This window comes from Pelophylax lessonae (assembly GCF_965119305.1).
Source record: "Pelophylax lessonae genome assembly, chromosome: 8".
NCBI lineage: Eukaryota > Metazoa > Chordata > Amphibia > Anura > Ranidae > Pelophylax > Pelophylax lessonae.
Genome location: NC_138775.1, coordinates 180,922,246 through 180,943,345, shown reverse-complemented (window position 1 = coordinate 180,943,345; position 21,100 = coordinate 180,922,246). Strand labels below are relative to the sequence as shown.

The 21,100-nt window shown below is 46.7% G+C and overlaps 1 protein-coding gene across 1 annotated transcript in view; it reads right to left on the bottom strand.

Annotated features, from left to right (window-relative positions):
- TDRD5 (tudor domain containing 5) overlaps nucleotides 1–21,100 on the bottom strand; it is a gene marked incomplete at both ends in the record, with an annotated part of 586,386 nt that overhangs the window by 15,199 nt on the left and 550,087 nt on the right. Inside the window, one exon of the mRNA XM_082265311.1 lies at nucleotides 12,264–12,438. Coding sequence (XP_082121437.1) covers nucleotides 12,264–12,438 — 175 coding nt within the window. The remainder of the gene's footprint in view (nucleotides 1–12,263; nucleotides 12,439–21,100) is intronic.

The following is a 21,100-nucleotide window of genomic DNA, read 5'->3' as shown; positions in this document are numbered from 1 at the left end:
AACAGGTCCATATCCGGGGACCCCCAACGCACACACCATCTGAAACACCTCCAGGTGCAAGGACCATTCCACCTGGTCCGGGGTCTGGCGGCTCAGATCGGCCTGCCAGTTCTCCACACCTGAAATGTGAACTGCCGAAATCGCCGGGACCTGCGCCTCAGCCCAAGACAGAATTTTGGTCACTTCCTGGGCCGCCCGGGCACTCCTGGTGCCCCCTTGATGACTGATGTAAGCCACCGCAATTGCGTTGTCCGTCTACACACGCACAGGACGACCCCGAAGATGATCCGACCAACGGAGAAAGCATAGTCTGATCGTTAGCAGTTCCAACATATTTATCGGAAGGGAGGACTCCTCCTCCGACCAAGTGCCCTGGACAGACCCCGCCAGGGAGTACATATTGCCTGCCACAGACTCCGCCTTTCTATCAGCCGGATGCTTAAAGACCGGGGAATCCTCCACTGGGATCATGGTAGCTTTATTCAGTCTCGAGACCGGAGGGTCCACCGTAGGTGGCACAGTCCACTTCTTTATAAGGGACTCCTCAAAGGGGTAGTGTCTAACAATCAACTTAGGCACCCCAGGGGAATGCTTTGGATGGTCCCATTCTTTTTTGAGCATGTTGTCAAAATACGGGGGAAAGAAAAAAACCTTTGTCGCTCTGGATGGCTTGTGATTGCCAAAAGTAACCTGCGCCTCATTCGCAGTCGCAGCTGCGTCCTCCATTTTTAGGGTCTCATGCACAGATACAACCAGAGCGTTTTCTTGCGCGGTGGCGGAGGTAGAGATGTCATCCTCACTATCAGAGGAGACAGGCGCGAGGTAGTAGACCCGGCAGGGAGACCGGCGTCTGTGGTGGCTGAATCAGATTCAGAATCGGACACGTGAGTTGAGGCAGGGGTAGGCGGAGGGTGTTTTTTGCCACCTCCCCCTTTAAAGGCCACCTCCACCTGGGACACAAAGGATTCCAGGACTGCAGAAAGTGCATCTATGGATAGCTGGGATCTGGAAAGCTCTTCGGCCTCCTTGAGGGGGTCAGGTGGGGACACTTGTTCTGCAGGGTCCATGTTGCACCAGGGAAACAAGTCAGCAAAAGTTAAAAAAATATATATATTTTTTTTCTCAAGAACATTCCACTGTGCTACAGCGCCCCCAAGAGGTCAGGCAGAGCACATTGAAGACCCCCAAGACTCCCCACCCTTCACCAAAGATGCACCAGGAGGCCCAGAACGTCTGCATAGCACGTGTCTGCAGCGATCTCCACAAAGAAAGATCTGAGTTTCAGCACTAGGGTATAGGGAGGGACTCCACCACCAGAAAAAAATGCCTCTAGGACTCCCAGAACATGGCCGCTAGTGATTCTTAATAGAAAACCACCGCAAAATGGCCACCGGGTGTACCAATATGTGCGCACCCCCTCCACCCCCATCTTCGACCTGAAGCTCGGTCCCAGCCCCTGGGAGTAGTTACAAATGTCCCATAGTCCCGGTAGTAATGGAGGGGGACAGGTAGGAGGCGGGGAGGTGGACAGATAGATTTTTGGGGGGGAGGCGTGACAGGACAGAGGGAAACCCGGGGTTGTGAGGGTCCAACCGTCCCAAGGAAGGCCCGCGCCCACCCGAAAATCCGCCAGGGGAAGAGGGGGTAACATTTACTCACCATACCAGGAATAGGCGGGCGCCATCTCCTGACAAAACCCATCTCTGCCTAGGTGGGGGATTTTCGGCCAATAGGAACGCTGCGACTCCAGCCTAGACCCAGTCGTTTGCGACCTGGCGAGACGTGTAACTCGCGGGGCCAGTCCCCGTCCGCTGGGACTATGTCGCGGCCGACCTAGCTTGGAGCTGGGGTCTGCTCGCGCTCGCTGGCCGGATGGGGTGACCACTGGATCTACAGGGAGTGCAGAATTATTAGGCAAATGAGTATTTTGACCACATCATCCTCTTTATGCATGTTATCTTACTCCAAACTGTATAGGCTCGAAAGCCTACTACCAATTAAGCATATTAGGTGATGTGCATCTCTGTAATGAGAAGGGGTGTGGTCATGGAGGGGGCGTGCCCGGAAGTGAGGATGTGAGTGTGGGCTGTGTATCTCCTCGCTGAACACCTCTCCCGCCGGAGCTGACAGAGACGCCGCGAGGACGCCCTAAAACAGCGGAGCTATAGAGCCGGAACTTGGCTGTGATCCAACCGCCGACATCTGAGCAGCTCGTGCCTCGGGAGGGGAGAGAGGAGCAGCTGTCCCGTGCGTGGAGAGAGAGGTGGAACCCGGCTAGATCCCGCCGTTCGGAACGTGGGCGGCCTGACCGGGTAGGGGACCGTGTCCCGGACCTCCCGCTGGGTGTCTCCGCCGCCAAGCTCCTTGCTGCTGGAGCACGCCGGGGTAACGGTGTGGAGAAGACAAGGAGAGTAGAAGGAGGAAATAGGACATCAACCTCTTGAGCTCCCGCACTGTAGAGAAAAGGAGGTGGGATACCCGGTTGGAAAAGCCGGCCCGAACAAGCACAAGATACCTATTGCAGGTTATTATATTATTTTAAAGCTCCTTAATGTGAAGGGTTTCCCCCAGAGAAAAAGGACTGTATACCTACCGAAAGAGGACAGCTGCGAACGTGGGTGAGATAATACCTTTTTGGTCTTTTTCTACCTATATCTACCTATTTCCATTGCTTGTGGGATGGCCATAGACTGTGATATCTATAGCAGGTAAAGTGGAAGAAAAAGGGACTACATCCCCTCTGTGCCGGATACCTGTTTGCCTCTTGGTGTTATTGAAATAAAGTCTACTAGAGGAATTATTGGAAACTGGGAGAGAACTGGTTATTGAACTAAAAAGGAAAGCATGACATTAACTAAAAAAAGGAAAGGAAAGAAAAACACGATAAAAGTCAAGATAAATAAACCAGAAGGAGAAATAGATAAATACTTTGCTAATAATCATAAAACGCCAAGGGAAGTAAAAATGGCAAGATCTGGAAACAGTGCCTTAACAAGCCCAGAGTCAGGGGATGTGCCGAGCTCTATGACTACTTCTCCTACCTCGGAGAATTATCTGGAAAGTCCGGAGACGAGACAAAGGGAGAATGAAATATCTTGTAATTATACACAGAGCTTGGAGTGCAGCGCGGAGTTAAAAGCTATGCTACAAGCTCTACCAACTAAAATAGACATAGAACAGATGGTGCATAAAATAGAGGAAACACATCAGAGAGAAATGCAGGAAATTAAGAAAGATATACAAAATATTTCGCAAGCTCTAGTAGAGGAATCAAAGGCCAGAAAAGATATTGAAGAGAGAGTAACATCATTGGAATTAACAAGAGACATACAAAGGGAGATAGATGAGAAGATACAATTACAGTTGGAGGAGATAGAAAACAGAAATAGACGTAATAACCTACGCATAAGAGGCATACCTGAAACGGTGGGAAAAGAGAGACTATTAGAAGTAGCGGAAGATATTTTTAAACAGATCATGAAGGATAAATATCCGGAACAACTAGAGATAGAAAGAATACATAGAACCACTGGCCCCAGAAATAAGGATGAGAGAAGCCCAAGGGATGTGATCTGCAGACTATTTCACTACGTACATAAAGAAGGGATTTTAAGACTGGCATGGGAATCCCAGGATATAAAAGTGGAAGGAGGGATAGTTAGGATATATGCAGACATCGCCAGAGGAACATTGAGAAGAAGAACTCTTTTGAAACCGCTATTAGATCTGGCAAGAAAAGCAGGATGTACATACAGGTGGGGGTTCCCATTCTCTGTAACATTCCGTAGGAACGGACAGTATTTTAACCTTAGGACATATCAGGACAAGACGGCATTTTTCCGGTTTATTGAAACAGATCCTATTCAAATAGTGAATTGGCTGAACCGATTGCCCAGCGAAAAACCGTCAACATACCTTCAACAAAGGGAGAAAAGATCAGAGATACTATCAAGAGAAGAAAGAAGATAAAGAGACTTAACTATTAAGAGATTGTAGTGAGGTCCCCTTATGGGAATTAAGGGTTAATAATCTCCCCCCCCTTTTTTTTTTTTTTTTTTTTTTTTACACAATTTTTTAAATTCTTGATGGAAGTTATTCCTCTAACCACTAATTTTACGGGGGATCTTGGGATTTTCACATAATTTTGAAACTATGATGGAAGTTATTCCTCTAATCACTAATTTTTGAGGGATTTTGGGGAGGGGTCCCCCCCTCCCCCTTTTTCTTTTTTTTTACACAATTTTGAAACTACGATGGAAGTTATTCCTCTAATCACTAATTTTGGGGAGGGGTTTCCCCCCCCTTTTTTTTTTTTTTTTTTTTTTTACACAATTTTGAAACTATGATGGAAGTTATTCCTCTAATCACTAATTTTGGGGAGGGGTTTCCCCCCCCTTTTTTTTTTTTTTTTTGTTTATTTTTGAAACTATGATGGAAGCTATTCTTCTAATTACTAAACTTATGGGGGATTGATAGATTAACAATTGGGGGGGAGGAAAGAAGGAGGGGATTGAATTAGTGAATTTGAAAATGTTGTGATGTTTATTATGTGATGAATGACGCTCAGGGGATCGGGGGGAAGGATGGTTGGGGAAGGGAGAGAAGGGAAGAGGGAGGTTACTCTCAAACCTGCTACCCCCCCACCTATCCCCAGGGCCATAAGTTAGACATTTTAATGCCCTTTGGTAATTTAATGAGAAGGGAAGGCCTCTACTTACTGGGGGAAACTGAAGAATATGAGGGGAAAAGGAAACTCCGGTAAATCTTAGAATAAAAAAAGGATAGAATAAGCACATAAAAAACGGCGGGAGGAGGTGGAGGAGAGTCCACAGAGAATCACTTCAGGGCACGACCCTATCTATAGAGTCACACAAGTGGCACGAAAGTGACCGTGTGAAATAAGGATAAGTTTTGTTATTATCCGAAACTACGGGGGAGAGGGTCGCTCTCTTGTGGAGATCGTCCCCCTCAAACCCGTAGGAAGGGAGGGGTGGGGGTTTAGGGAAAGCGGAGGGGTTTTTTTTTTTTTTTCTCTCTCTCTCCTCTCTCTCTCTCTCTCTCTCTCTCTCTCTTCCTCCTTTTGCTCGTTTTTGCGTCACGAGCTAAGGATGGAAAATATAAAGGTGGTATCATATAATGTCAAGGGACTCAATGTACCAGAAAAAAGACACATGCTATTATCTGACCTAAAGCAGTTACATACTAGTATAGCACTGATCCAAGAAACGCATTTCAGGACGGATAAACTACCCTTTCTTAAAAACAGAAATTTCCCTTATGCATATCATTCCACCTATACACAATCTAAAGCAAGAGGAGTCTCCATACTTATTGCAAGCTCTGTCCCTTGGACTTTCCAAGATAAAATGCAAGACCCGGAAGGAAGATTTCTGTTTGTGAAGGGGAAAATAGGAGAAATACAAATAACAATAGCAACAATTTATGCGCCCAACAAAAGACAGGAAAGGTTTATAGCTAAAGTAATAGAGAAATCTATGAGGTTTTCAGAGGGACAGTTAATTATGGGAGGAGACTTTAATTGCCCATTAACACCAGCATTGGATATATCTACAGGGACATCGACTTTTTCAGCGGGAAGGAATAAAAAAATTTTAAAGACAATACATAAAGCTCAACTTATAGATGCATGGCGGTTACAACACCCCTCTGAAAAAGAATACACCTTTTTCTCTACGCCGCATAAGACTTATTCTAGAATTGATTTTTTTCTTATACCACATGCACAATTACAATCAGTTCAAAAAACAAGTATAGGTAGTATCACATGGTCAGACCACGCACCTATATCCTTGCTGTATAATTTGGTGGTGAATTCTGCACAGGGGAGGAGCTTCTGGAGGCTAAACGAAAGTCTGCTACAAAAGGAAGAGATATTAAGGGAAGTTGAGAAAGAAATGAAAAGTTTTTTTGAAATAAATGAACAACCAGACTGTAAGATAGGAATACTCTGGGAGGCACATAAGGTAGTTGTGAGAGGAATCCTTATAAAACATGGAGCACGTATTAAAAAAGAAAGGAATGAGCAATTATCACAGCTATTGGGAAAACTTGGAGAACTAGAGATAGAACATAAACAAAGACCAATAGATGTAACCTTGGTTGAGTTAAAATTAGTCAGGAAACAGATAACAGACCTGTTACAGTATAAAGCAAAAGCTGCATTACAAAGATGCCGCAAATTAAACTATGAGGCGGGAGATAAATGCGGGAAAGTACTGGCTAGAACTGTGCGTGAGCAAAGGACAAGAGCCTATATACCATCTATCACATCAAGAGAGGGAATTAAAAAGACTTTGCCAAAACAAATATTGAAAGAATTTGAGATATACTATACTTCTCTATATAATCTACAGGAGGCACCCCCTCAACAGCAAGATATGGATCAGTATCTGGTACAGTCACAGATGCCTAGACTCTCAGAGGAGGACCGGGAAAGTCTGGAAGCCGAGATTACACTAGAGGAAATAAAACAGGCAATTGGAGCCATGAATCCCGGGAAGGCGCCTGGCCCAGACGGCCTAACGGTACAATATTACCGGGTACTGTTCCATATCTTGGGACCGTATATGGCAAAGCTGTATAATGCTTCAGGTCCAGAAGGGAAACTAGCGAGAGATACACTTACAGCTCACATCTCGTTAATATTAAAAGAGGGTAAGGACCCAGCGGCATGTGGCAGCTATAGGCCAATATCCCTATTAAATGTGGATTTAAAAGTACTGACTAAAATCTTGGCAAGTAGATTGGCAGAATTCCTTCCAAAATTAATACACCTAGATCAGGTAGGCTTTATGCCATCTAGAGAGGCAAAAGACAATACAACAAGAATCCTCAATTTGATGCAAGTAGCAAAAGAAAAAAAGATCCCTTATGTTGTGCTGAGTACGGATGCAGAGAAGGCATTTGATAGAGTGGGATGGCCGTTTCTGTTTTCCGTACTCAGACACATTGGATTAGGAAAAAATATGCTAGAGAAGATTACTAGGGTGTACACGGAACCGATAGCTAGAGTAAAGGCCAATGGGTTATTATCAGAAGCTTTCCCAATAAGGAATGGTACTAGACAGGGATGTCCCCTGTCACCCCTCCTGTTTGCCTTAACGGTGGAACCGTTTCTGTGCAGGGTCAGACTGAATCAGGATATTGAAGGGATAGAGGTAAAAGAAGTGCAATATAAAGTAGCTGCTTACGCAGATGATTTATTATTTTCCCTGACTAAACCGGGTATCTCACTGCCAAATCTCCTACAGGAATTTAGAAAATTTAATAACCTGTCCTATTTAAAGATTAACTATGGAAAATCAGAAGCAATGGGCGTAGGATTATCTATAGCTCAAATTAACCTATTAAGAGATAGTTTTGGCTTTAAATGGAAGAAGGACGCAGTGAGATACCTGGGGACATATATACCAGCAAGGTTAATACAGGTGTTTGACCTTAATTTTTTACCACTTTTGGAAATGACTAGGAAACTACTTAAACAGTGGAATGGCGGGCTACATTCTTGGTTCGGTAAATGCAACTTATTAAAAATGATAGTACTACCTAAATTTTTATATCTATTACGTGCCTTGCCAGTTAAGATACCAAGCGCGTTTTTCAAGACAATACACTCTCTTTTTGTAAAGTATATATGGGCCCATAAAAGACCCCGCATAGCACGTAGAACTTTAACCCCCAAAAAGAATGGGGGTCTGGCTGTACCAGATGTCCGAGTCTATTATCTTGCAGCACATATGAGCAGGATATTGGATTGGTGGCATCATTCAGAAAATAAACTTTGGGTACAAATTGAACAGACTCAAACAGAAATAGACTTAAAGAGGGCGATATGGGTCTACCAGTGGTTGCCTAAGGAGTTGAAAAATCACCCAATAATAGGAAATACACTGCGGATATGCTCGCATCCGAGCATATATAGTAAACTAACGAAGAAGGAATCACCTTTATTTCCAATATTAGGGAATCCGCAGTTTACTCCGGGCTTAGACTCCAGAAGCTTTATACAGCTGAGAGAAAAGAAACAGGAACAGGCCTCATCATTTCTTATACAAAATAACTGGGTTTCGATCAGTGAATTGCTGGAGAGAGATGGTGCATATAGCTTATCTTTTTGGCAAGCAGCGCAACTACATCATTTCCTGGACTCCATACAGGACTCAGAGAAGTATGGTAGAGCATTAACAAAATTTGAAAAGCTATGTGTAGAACCAGGGAAACTACTACGTACACTGTCAATCTCCTACGATTTACTGATGGAACCAGAAGAGCAAGTTAAACCTCAGTGGGTGGGAAAGTGGGAGAAGGATTTAGGGTTTGAGTTAACAGAAGGGCAGGTGCAGAGAATAGTGAGACTAACTTTTAAACCAGCAAGATGTACCAAGACTCAAGAGATGAACTATAAGTTCATGATGAGATGGTATATTACTCCTGAGAAATTGCATAATTGGTATCCAAGAGAAACCAGTGAATGCTGGAGATGTAAAAAAGAAATAGGTACGTTGGTCCATATTCTCTGGACATGCACAGAAGTTAAACCCTTTTGGGGAAGAGTAAAGGAGGTAATCCAGAAATTTACTGAAAATAGAATAGAGGAAAAACCAGCCCTTTTTCTGCTGCACTTGTCGGATATATCGACAAAGAGTTACGAAAACTCGATCGTCCCATTTTTAATAAATGCAGCAAAGGCATGTATACCGAGTAATTGGAAAAAAGCACACCCCCCCTCGATAGGAGAATGGGTAAATAGAGTAGAGGAAATAAGGAGAATGGAGGAAATGATTGCATCCTCTCAGAATAGGCAGGGAAGATATAAGAAAATATGGGAGGAGTGGAGTCAATTCATAATCTCGGAAGAAGGGAAACAACTTACAATAGGATAAAGTAATCTGGAAAAACTTATTGATTGCTTTGATCACTTGAACATTGGCTATGGATGGAGGGGTGAGGGGGGGAGAGAGAGGAGGAGAGAAAAACTTATGGGGGGTTTCCCTTTTTTTTTTTTTCTCTTTTTTTTTTTTTTTTCTTTTGGGTTTTGATAGGGAGGGAGGGAGGGAGGGAAGAGAGAAAAAATGTAGGAATATAAGAGGTAAAAAGTGGAAGAGGAAGATTAAATTACGTGTTAAAAAATGTTGTAAATTTCACTTTGAAGTAATGGTTGTATTTTGTTTTTTGTATGAATATTCCTGAATAAAAATTTCATATTTGAAAAAAAAGAGAAGGGGTGTGGTCTAATGACATCAACACCCTATATCAGGTGTGCATAATTATTAGGCAACTTCCTTTCCTTGGGCAAAATGGGTCAAAAGAAGGACTTGACAGGCTCAGAAAAGTCAAAAATAGTGAGATATCTTGCAGAGGGATGCAGCACTCTTAAAATTGCAAAGCTTCTGAAGCGTGATCATCGAACAATCAAGCATTTCATTCAAAATAGTCAACAGGGTCGCAAGAAGCATGTGGAAAAACCAAGGCGCAAAATAACAGCCCATGAACTGAGAAAAGTCAAGCGTGCAGCTGCCAAGATGCCACTTGCCACCAGTTTGGCCATATTTCAGAGCTGCAACATCACTGGAGTGCCCAAAAGCATAAGGTGTGCAATACTCAGAGACATGGCCAAGGTAAGAAAGGCTGAAAGATGACCACCACTGAACAAGACACACAAGCTGAAACGTCAAGACTGGGCCAAGAAATATCTCAAGACTGATTTTTCAAAGGTTTTATGGACTGATGAAATGAGAGTGAGTCTTGATGGGCCCATGGCTGGATTGGTAAAGGGCAGAGAGCTCCAGTCCGACTCAGACGCCAGCAAGGTGGAGGTGGAGTACTGGTTTGGGCTGGTATCATCAAAGATGAGCTTGTGGGGCCTTTTCGGGTTGAGGATGGAGTCAAGCTCAACTCCCAGTCCTACTGCCAGTTTCTGGAAGACACCTTCTTCAAGCAGTAGTAGAGGAAGAAGTCTGCATCCTTCAAGAAAAACATGATTTTCATGCAGGACAATGCTCCATCACACGCGTCCAAGTACTCCACAGCGTGGCTGGCAAGAAAGGGTATAAAAGAAGAAAAGCTAATGACATGGCCTCCTTGTTCACCTGATCTGAACCCCATTGAGAACCTGTGGTCCATCATCAAATGTGAGATTTACAAGGAGGGAAAACAGTACACCTCTCTGAACAGTGTCTGGGAGGCTGTGGTTGCTGCTGCAAGCAATGTTGATGGTGAACAGATCAAAACACTGACAGAATCCATGGATGGCAGGCTTTTGAGTGTCCTTGCAAAGAAAGGTGGCTATATTGGTCACTGATTTGTTTTTGTTTTGTTTTTGAATGTCAGAAATGTATATTTGTGAATGTTGAGATGTTATATTGGTTTCACTGGTAAAAATAAATAATTGAAATGGGTATACTGTATATTTGATTTTTGTTAAGTTGCCTAATAATTATGCACAGTAATAGTCACCTGCACACACAGATATCCCCCTAAAATAGCTAAAACTAAAAACAAACTAAAAACTACTTCCAAAAATAGTCAGCTTTGATATTAATGAGTTTTTTGGGTTCATTGAGAACATGGTTGTTGTTCAATAATAAAATGAATCCTCAAAAATACTCATTTGCCTAATAATTCTGCACTCCCTGTATATATCCAGCCATTGCCCAGATCCGGCTTAGTTGCTTGTAGATCTCATAGGTAAAAAATCAGTTGAAAAAGCCAACTAGAAAAAAACTTTGCAAGGACCAGAGATCCCAGCAAGGATCTAGGTCCTTACTCCTGACTAGGTGGATTAAAACTGACATCCTATAGCAGGGAGAGCGGGTATACCTCCGGGACTGCCCATAGGAGTAGCCAGAACTTTTTTCTGCCTAGTGTCCTACTCCTGTAGGGAGCAGTATAACCCTACTGATATGAAGATCAGAGACTGCGTCCGTCAATGGACGATAGAGAAATTATGATTTTTACATGTAGGAGAGAAGTGTCAGAATTGGCATGGCTGGCAAGTGGTTAATTAAACTTCAAAATCTCTGTGTGATTACAAGCACCTCCAACTACCCTAGACACCAACTGTTATGCAGCCCATAGGTGATTCGATTTTTGGGTGGAAGGAAATAAAATGGCTCGCTTTCCATATCAACACAGTGTTGAATGCCTCTCAGACAGAAAACAATGATTACTGGTAGAGACCAAAGCCACCAGCAGCAATCACATGTAAAAACCTGACAGTCTGGCTGTGCCCAAGTCAATCAAAAGATTGACTTGAGTACAATCGACCTGCCCAGACATGGATCGAATCTCGGCCGGTCCCTGGCCTGAAAAAAAACGTGCAGTAATCAGCGCAAACCACAATAATCAAAAATAAATTATATAAATGAATATATTCAAGGCTGCAAGCAATCAGTGTTAACACGTTCCACCAGTGAGTAAAAATAAATCAATATTGCTGCGCCAAGTGACTAAAATCAATAAAAATAAATCAATAACAGTAATATCATACGTTTGGATCATACAAATGAATCAAAAAATGTGCATGAATATAAACTGAATAATCACAATATAAATATATAAAAGTGCAAATGCAATGAAAAGTGCCGGTGCAAAAATTATCAAAAGTGCAATTGTCAAATGATCAGAAAAGTCCCAAACCCAATCCTAATCAAGGAGAAGGTCTTCCAAATATTACAATCAGTGATCCAGTGAGGTAAAAGTGAGATCGTGCTCCAAACACTTCAAACTGGTGCTCTCAGTGATTGGTGCTGGAATAGCAGCTCACCTCAGGGATAGACTCATAAGAGTCATACAAGCATCGGTATGTAAATCGGTACAATCGACCTGCCCATACATGGTTTGAATCTCGGCCGGTCCCTGGCCTGAATTGGCAAAATTTTGATCTATGTATGGCCAACTTTAGGAGATGATAATCCCAAAATCCTGATTGCTGTAGCATTTGATGTAACACTTGCTGAATAGTTTATAAGCAGCCTTATGTTGTACATCCTTCAATTTCTGCAGATTAGTATTGGATATGCTATAAAATAATAAACCCCCCCCCCCCCCCAAAAAAACAAAAAAAACCATAACAGGCTGTGGATTTATTGTACAAACCGGACATTGGCTTTAAGCATCAATTAAATTACATTACCAAAGCATTAACAAAATAAAAATGTTCCCATTTAGAGATGAAATTTAGTGGCACAGTCTTTCATACATCATGTACAGTTATACCTTAACTTGGATAACAGATTAATTACCATTGGTTGGTGAAGAGATTTCTGAGTTATCATGTAGGCCACCACATTTGGCTGGCAGAGAAACTGAAGCCTTTTCTTCTGAATTTCTAGACTTAATTAGAGATATGTAAAATTCCTCTGGGTGATGATGGGGGAAACCATCTGTGTCAGTGCCGTTTGCACAAGTATTATCTGTCTAAAAAGAGAAACATGAAAATAAATGTAAACAATGGGTGATCAATATAATGGAATGATACTGTATCAGGAATCTCAAAAAATCAAAAGCAACCATGAGAGGAATAACAGGATTTTTGTTACTGTAAAATTCCTTTTCTCTGAGTTTATTGATGGACACATCCATTCTTAATCTTGACCATAGGGTCCATAGCGCCATCTACAAGAGTCGGACACTAGCAGGAAAAAGAACACAGCACCTCCTTTGGGCAGTCCTAGCTGGCATAAATGAGCTCTGCTTTAAGAAGCTCAGTTAGTGCCGGTTCACACTAGTGCAATGCCAGACATCACATGTGATTCGCACCGCATTGCTAACAAGCAAAACCTGCATGCAGGAGCTTAAGAAAGCCTGCCTGGGGGATTGCAGTAGCTGAATCCCCGACCAAAGCTACAGAGCATGTCCAACTAAAAAAACACTGGCTTGCACCAAGTCAAGAATAAAATCAAGATACTTCAGCATCCTGGTCAGGGCCAGGGCGGACTTACGAGATTAAGGACTCATCCAAAGGCCTGTAGATTGCATAACAGATGTTGTCCAGCAGCACCGCATGAGTCCCCAGCTCAGAGAAGCCCAGATAGCCCAGCACAGCAACCACTGTTATCTCAGTAATGCTGGGACCAGAGCCAGCACTTTGGTAAAACCCAAGGAGCGGAAGCCAGGCCAATGGGAGTGCCAAAACTGGTAACACGCCTTCCTGATCACCACGCATAAGGAAAAACATTGGTGCCCAGCACAAGTGGGGCAGTCCAAGTAGCATTCCTGATGTCTATGGAAGCCAGGAACACAACCAAACCCCCCCCCCCCCCACGCTGAACAGATGGATGTCCTCTTGCTCTACAGGGCCGTGGGGTTCTGGATGTGGTAAACACCTCAGAATTGCAGAACTGTAAACAAGAGTAACCAACAACGAAACCTCTCTGGATCTAGAATTGGGGCAATCATGCCCTGGAGATGCAGATCCTGCTATTCCCTACACAGAGCCTGCAGACGAGATGGAAGAGATGAAGCTTTCGAAGGAAAGAACTAGTCTGCTAGGGAGGAAAGGAATTTCAAAGTGCAGCCTGATCAGTCGGCCCATTAAGTCTACGAGGTTCATGAAAATCTATTCCTACCCAGCCTTGGTGTAAGCACAAAGGAACACAGTCCAAGCCCCCCCCCCCCCCCCCCCGGTAGGTACAGGGCAGTCACACTGACAACAGGACAGAGTCAGAGCCCAGCATAAAACAAGGCTTCACCCTACCCCATCCTGCCATCTCTGAGTCAGCATCCCATCCATAGAAAACCCCGCAATGGGGGAGGGGGGTGGTCGAGGTAGTCAGATTTATATAACTATGAGCTAAACGACTGCTGGCTGAAGCTACAGGCCTGCTCAGGCCACTTAAAGATGGCTGTTGGCTCGGCCCACACAAAGATGGCTGCTGGCACCAAAGACCAGTCAACTAATTAGGGCAGGAGCCCACGTGCAACATGATGGCGCTCTGACTGCCCAGCATCTGCCTACCCGCCCTGCAGGAAACAAGCTCCAAGGTGAAGATTGCAGTTAGGGGTGTTTGCACAAGGGCAAGATGGCGCATTATAGTGCACCCAGCAGGCTGTAAAGCTGCAGCCTAAAGAGACGGCCCACCCACCTGTATGGAGGCCTAGAAACAGGAATTGGAGGCATTGCACAGCACCCCGAGCCATAACAGTAAAAGGAAACCACCCCCCCAAGGGAGCAGGCATGATCCTTGCACAGCCCACCTCCCATATCCTCCAGGGGAGAAGGCTATAAATCCAGATGTCCCCCTCAGGTAAAACCAGGGTTTACACATCCTTTAGGGGACCTAGGCAGGGCAGATCACAGGTAGGTAAGCCTTGTTTCTAAAGGTGGGGGAGAAGTAGCTTAGTTCAGGTGGGGACTGCATGAGCTCATTGCTCAGACTGGGGTGACCACTGGATCTAGATTATCTAGCCTGTCGCCCAGCCCAGGTTTTGATTGAATGTCTCCACGGGAAAAAAACTCCAGGAAAAGCTATGGAACCACAGGTCCCAGCAGGGAACTAGGTCCTTACTCCTGAAACAATAGGCAGAAATAATGGAGTTTCCTATAGCAGAGAGGTGGTTTACATCTGCTAGGAATGTCCATTTTCTGCCTAGTGTCCTACTGTAGGTGGCGCTACAAACCCTACAGTCAAGATTAAGAAGAGCTGTGTCCATTGATGAAAATGGAGGAGTTTCCTATGCGCTACCGTGAATAAGGAATCTATATAAATGATTATATTGTAGCAGCTGCTCACATCTATCTATCAAATATGTCCCCACATTTATATTAGGCTATGTAATTTAAAATGATGTAGCAAACAACAAAAAAAGTGCTCTATTCCTTAAAAAAAAAAAAAAAAAAAAACATCAAACACTGTAAAACTTCCTCCTTCCTACCAAAAAAAAAAAAAAACGGAATTTTTGTAAAATCTTACCTGTAAAATTCCTTTCTCTGAGTCCTCCGACAGTCGCCGCCTCTACATATTCGTCACATATGGGGTATTAGACTTTGCTCTGAAGGAGTAGCTAGGCAACAGAATATGTTAACATTAAAGCTTTTAACATATCCCACCCTCAAGGGGTGGTCCCCTCAGTCAATACCCTCCTACTTCCTGCAACCATATCTCAGTTTTAGTGGAATAGCAGTAGAGTATACAACCAAACCCCAAAAGAGGGGCGGGGGCGGCGACTGTCGGAGGACTCAGAGAAAGGAATTTTACAGGTAAGATTTTACAAAAATTCCGTTTTCTCTTACGTCCTCCGACAGTCGCCGCCTCTTCATATTCGTCACATATGGGGACGTCCCAAAGCAGTGCAAACATGAGGGGTGGGAAACGCATCCGCGCCGAAAAGGCAACGCAGTCTCCGCATCAAAGAAAGGAACCTTACCAAAGGAAGGAAACCAGCTGGGCAACAGGAAAAACAAGTGCTCAACAGGAGCAACAACCCAGGAAAAGACAAATAACCAGGGGATAAAAAACTTATCCCAACAGCCAGTGGTCCCCACAAGGGACCCTAGGGCAACGCCGCACTAAGAACCTTGCGGCCAAAGGAAGCATCCGCAGATGCCTGAACATCTACTTTGTAGAATTTTGTGAAAGTGTGCACGGTCGACCAAGTCGCCGCCTTACACACCTGGGCTACAGAAGCCCCATGACGACAGGCCCAAGACGTACTCAGAGATCTAGTAGAGTGCGCCTTCACAGGCACAGGGGGAACCTTCCCCTGCAAAGCATAGGCCTGTTCAATGGTCTGCCTGATCCATTTTGCGATGGTAGAGGCCGACGCCGCCATGCCCTTCCGAGGACCCTCTGGAAGAACAAACAAGGAAAACCTCGATGTAAGGTAAACCCTTATCGCCCGAACAACATCCAGAGAATGTAATCTCACCTCCTTTGGATGTTTAGGCTTCGCGCACAGCGAAGGCAAGACAATATCCTCATTAAGATGGAATTCCGAAACTCGTTTCGGAAGAAAAGAAGGATTAGGTCGCAAGACCACCTTATCCAAATGAACAACCAGATACGGAGACTTGCAGGACAACGCTGCCAGCTCCGACACTCTGCGAGCCGAAGTGATCGCCACCAAAAAGGCGACCTTTTTGGACAACATAGACAACGAGATCTCCCTGATCTGTTCAAAAGGAGCACATTGCAACACAGACAGAACGAGATTCAGGTCCCAAGGGGGCAGAGGATCCCTCCTAGGAGGAACCAGATGCCGCACACCCTGAACAAAAGTGCCAACCAAGGAGTTGGAAGCCACGGGACGTTGAAACAGAACGGCCAGCGCAGACACCTGACCCTTTATCGTAGCCAGCGCCAAACGCTGATCGACACCCGTTTGAAGGAAGGACAGCACTCGGGAAACCGAGTACGTGCGGGGTGAAAACCCCCTGGACTCACACCAGGCAAAATAGGCCTTCCAAGTACGGTAATAAACCTTCCCCGAGGAAGACTTCCTCGCGTTGATCAAAGTATGAACGACCTCTGGGGAGAGACCCCTCTCCTTCAGGACCTCGGTCTCAACAGCCAGGCCGTCAAAGCCAGAGACTGTAAAGCAGGATGGTATATCGGTCCTTGAGACAGGAGATCGTCTCGAAGAGGCAGACGCCACGGGGCGTCGACCGCCAGATTCACGAGGTCTGCGTACCAGGACCGGCGAGGCCAGTCCGGTGCCACAAGCATCACCGTGCAGCGTTCCGAGTGTAACCTGCGAAGGAACCTGGACAGCAACTGAATCGGTGGAAACGCGTACATCAGCCTGTACTGATGCCACGGGGCCACTAACGCGTCCGACGCGTCTGCCCGAGGGTCGCGCGTCCGTGCCACGAACCTTCTCACCTTGTTGTTGAGACGAGGCGCGAACAGGTCCACATCTGGAAGACCCCACTTCGCGCACAACATCTGGAAGACAGTCGGGTGGAGAGACCATTCCCCCTGATCCAGGGTCTGGCGACTCAGATAGTCCGCCTGCCAGTTCTCCACCCCCGGAATGTGAACCGCCGTTATCGCCGGGACATGAGTCTCGGCCCAAGACAGAATGTCGGCCACTTCTCGAGCCGCTCGGGCACTCCTGGTGCCCCCTTGGTGGTTGATGTAGGCCACCGCCGTGGCATTGTCCGTCTGCACCCGAACCGGGCAGCCCTGCAGCCGGTCCGTCCAGCGATGAAGACAGAGATTTATCGCACGCAATTCCAGAATGTTGATCGGAAGGGAAGACTCCCCCTCCGACCAAGTTCCCTGGGCGGACAGAACGCCCAGAACACCACCCCAGCCCGACAGGCTGGCATCCGTGGTGATCACCGTCCACGAGATAGGACGAAACGACTTGCCCCCGGACACCATCGGGGACTGGAGCCACCACAGAAGGTCTCTTCTGGTGCGATGACTCAACGAGATTTGAAGATCCAGAGATTGAGGTCGCCCGTCCCACCTGGACAGGATCTCCGCTTGGAGACCCCGCGTGTGAAACTGGGCGAAGGGAATCGCCTCGAAGGCCGAGACCATCAATCCCAGACATCTCATGCACGTCCGCAGAGACGAGTGCGGAACGTCCCTGAGGTACCTGACTTCCTCCTGAAGAGTTCTGAGTTTGTCTTCCGGCAGGAAGACCTTCGCCTGCACCGAGTCCAGAATCATTCCCAGGTAGGGAAGACGAACCGACGGACTCAGTGTCGACTTTGGAAAATTTATCGTCCAACCAAACTCCTGCAGAGTTTGCATCGTGACAGACAGGTCCTTCTCCAGACCCTGGCTGGTCGCAGACCGAACCAGAATGTCGTCCAGATACCCCAGGACAGAAATGCCCTGGGCCCTCAATAATGCCAGAACCGGTGCAAGCACCTTGGTGAAGACCCGCGGAGCCGAGGCGAGACCAAAAGGCAACGCCACGAACTGGTAGTGATCCTCCGCAATGGCAAATCGAAGGAACCTCTGGTGACCCTCGAAAATGGGGATGTGAAGATACGCATCCTTCAAATCGATGGAGGCCATGAATTCCCCCGGAACCAGGGCAGCCACCACCGACCGCAGGGATTCCATGCGGAACTTGCGAACCCGCACAGAGCGGTTCAGAGCCTTCAAGTCCAGAATTGGACGAACCTTGCCCTCCTTTCTGGGCACGGTGAACAGATTGGAATAAAACCCCCGAAATCTGTCCCGATGAGGCACTGGAACTACCACTCCCTGAGCCCTCAGGTCCCGCACCGCCAGGTGCAGGTCCCGTAAACGCTCTGAAGACAGTTGAAGATTTGAGGGAAAAAATCTGCTCTCCGGCCGAGAGAGAAACTCGATCTTGTAACCAGATCGAACGATCTCCTGAACCCATCTGTCCCGCACGCGGGTCAACCAGGGCTGAAGAAAACCGAGCAAGCTTCCCCCCCACCCCAAAACTGGGTGAGGGCGCCCCTTCAGGCCGCACTGTTATTGGCTGCGGATCCGGATTGACCGGACTTCTGTTTTCCAGACCAGGGCTTCTTCTGAGAGCCTTGACCTTTGAACGGTTTGCCCTTGTAGTGCGACCGAAAGGCACGAAAGGACCCCTGAGGGGGCCGAAAATTAGCATGCTTCTTCCCAGAAGCCCCCTTAGCCTTGGGGAAATGGGGCAAGAGAGTGCTCTTACCTCCGGTGATCCCCTTAATCAACACATCCAAGGACTCCCCAAAAAGGCGAGACCCATCATAAGGCAGATTGGCTAAGGTCTTACGTGAAGACTGGTCCACCGACCAACATTTCAACCAAACCAGGCGGCGAGACAACACCGCCACGCTGTGCACACGTGCAGCCAACGGGACTAGGTCCAAGTCCGCATCACACAGATACATGACACCCTGGTGGATTTGATCCACCATATCCAGGGTCGCCGGCGAGGCCGAATCGGCCACTAGGACGCGCCTAAGCATCTGCGTCCAACTTGCGACTGCCTGGGCCGCCATGAGAGAGGCAAACAGAGCCTTAAGCATAGAACCCGTAACAGAATAAGTATGACGGGCAAGAGACTCCAATCTCCTATCCGTGGCATCACGGAACACAGGGGAATCCTCTGCAGGAATCGCAGTGGATTTGTTTAAAACCGCAATTGCGTGATCCACTGGGGGTGGCACACACCACCTTTCATCAGTGGAAGGCGAGAAAGGATAACGCAGCTTGAACCTACTTGGTACAGCAAAAGGTTTGCGTAGATTGCGCCATTGTTCCTTAACAGCGCGCTGAAAATCATCATTGCAGGGAAAAACCTGCGGCGTCCTGCGTTTTCTCTGCGTCCCATAAGCCGCCAAGGCAGCGGGGGGACACACTTCATCCTGCAAACGCAGCGTTTGTTTTATGGAAGCAATCAATTCATCCATGATTGCAAGCTCTTCAGGCGAGCCAGGGGGAGAATTATCAACCCCTTCAACTTCAGCCTCCACCTCGGACCCCACTAGATCCAGGGAGGAGCGGGACCCCGATAAGGAGGCCCCCGCCATAACAACCCCATCACCTTCACCCTCAGAATCAGAGGAAAGAGCAACTCTGGGTCTTTTAGTAGATTGAGCAGCCACCAGCATCTGCACCTGAGCAGCAAGGCCAGCCACAATAGTGGCCAAATCCCCCCCTGGGGGGGAAACAGCGGTCCCCTGGCTTTCCACCAAAGCGGTAGGAAATTTGCCCTCCTGAGAATCCATTGCCCCTATAACAAATGCCGGATAATAAAGGGTTAACTGCCCCTTTAACACGCGCGGCGAGCGCAGCCCACCGCACCACCACAAGCACAATGAGACCCCCACAGGGACAATAAAACTGACACAGGCAATGGATAGGAAGGATATAACCTGAGGAGACCCTCGCCGCTGCTGCTGCCTCGATCGGTGTTCCTGGAGAAGAGGAAGTGATGCTGCCAGGGCGCTCTATGAAAGCCTATGGGAGGCTACAAGAAAATGGCCGCCATGCATGTAGAACATGCGGCCGGAGCGAGTGTAGGCAAAATGGCGCCGAAACCGCCGCTCCACAGTACAGTAATGCACACGTCTGTATATAAAAAAACATGTCAGATCGCCGCAGCGATCGCTGTATAATGCCCAAACATGCCCCACAGCACACAGCTTCTCACACTGACAAGGCTGACACACACAGTGTCACACAGCTCCCCCCCCCCCCCCTTGCAGCCCACAGCATGCAGCCGAGAGATAGGGAGACAAACAGTGTGAATAGAGGCAGGTTACACAGTCCCAGACTGATACCCCCCCAGACAGACAGGTCCCCACATAAATACACTTACCTCACAGTGGCGTGGGGGACCCGCACAGGCGAACAAGCCGCTGCACATGAGGCAGGGAGAGTCGCATACAAGACGCACAGAATGGGGGTTAAGAAACCGCACAGCGTCCAGTGAGGTAGCCACCTCACCAATCATCCCTGCACCGAACAGGGATGGGTCGTTCACTGTGCCAGGAGCGTTACCTGGCTGAACGCTCGATGGCAGGCTGGGAAGCCACTGACCCACGACCTGCGACCAGGGGGATCAGCCCGAGACCCAGCCCGCATGATCCTCTTCATCCGAAGAACTAACTAATGCTGACAAAAAGAACAGCTAAGTAAAGGTAGAGAGAAAACTCAAACAAAAAATCAAAAAAGAAGAAAGAGTCTGGGGCACAAAGCCCCAGCACAGAGAGAGCCAGCCACTCCTGACAAGCTAGACATTAAAACTGAGATATGGTTGCAGGAAGTAGGAGGGTATTGTCTGAGGGGACCACCCCTTGAGGGTGGGATATGTTAAAAGCTTTAATGTTAACATATTCTGTTGCCTAGCTACTCCTTCGGAGAAAAGTCTAATACCCCATATGTGACGAATATGAAGAGGCGGCGACTGTCGGAGGACGTAAGAGAAAAAGAAAATTTCATACAATACTCATTACTCAAAATAATATACACAATAAGTCCAAATAAAGAGCATATACCAGCGTTTCTTGACTCCGATCCTCAGGGCACACTAACAGGCCAGGTTTGCAAGAAAACTGAAATACATAACAGGTAATATAATTTGCTGCTCAGTGATTGCAGTATTCTAGTCTATCTCCCCAAGGTAATACCTAAAATCTGGCCTGTTAGTGTGCTCTGAGAAA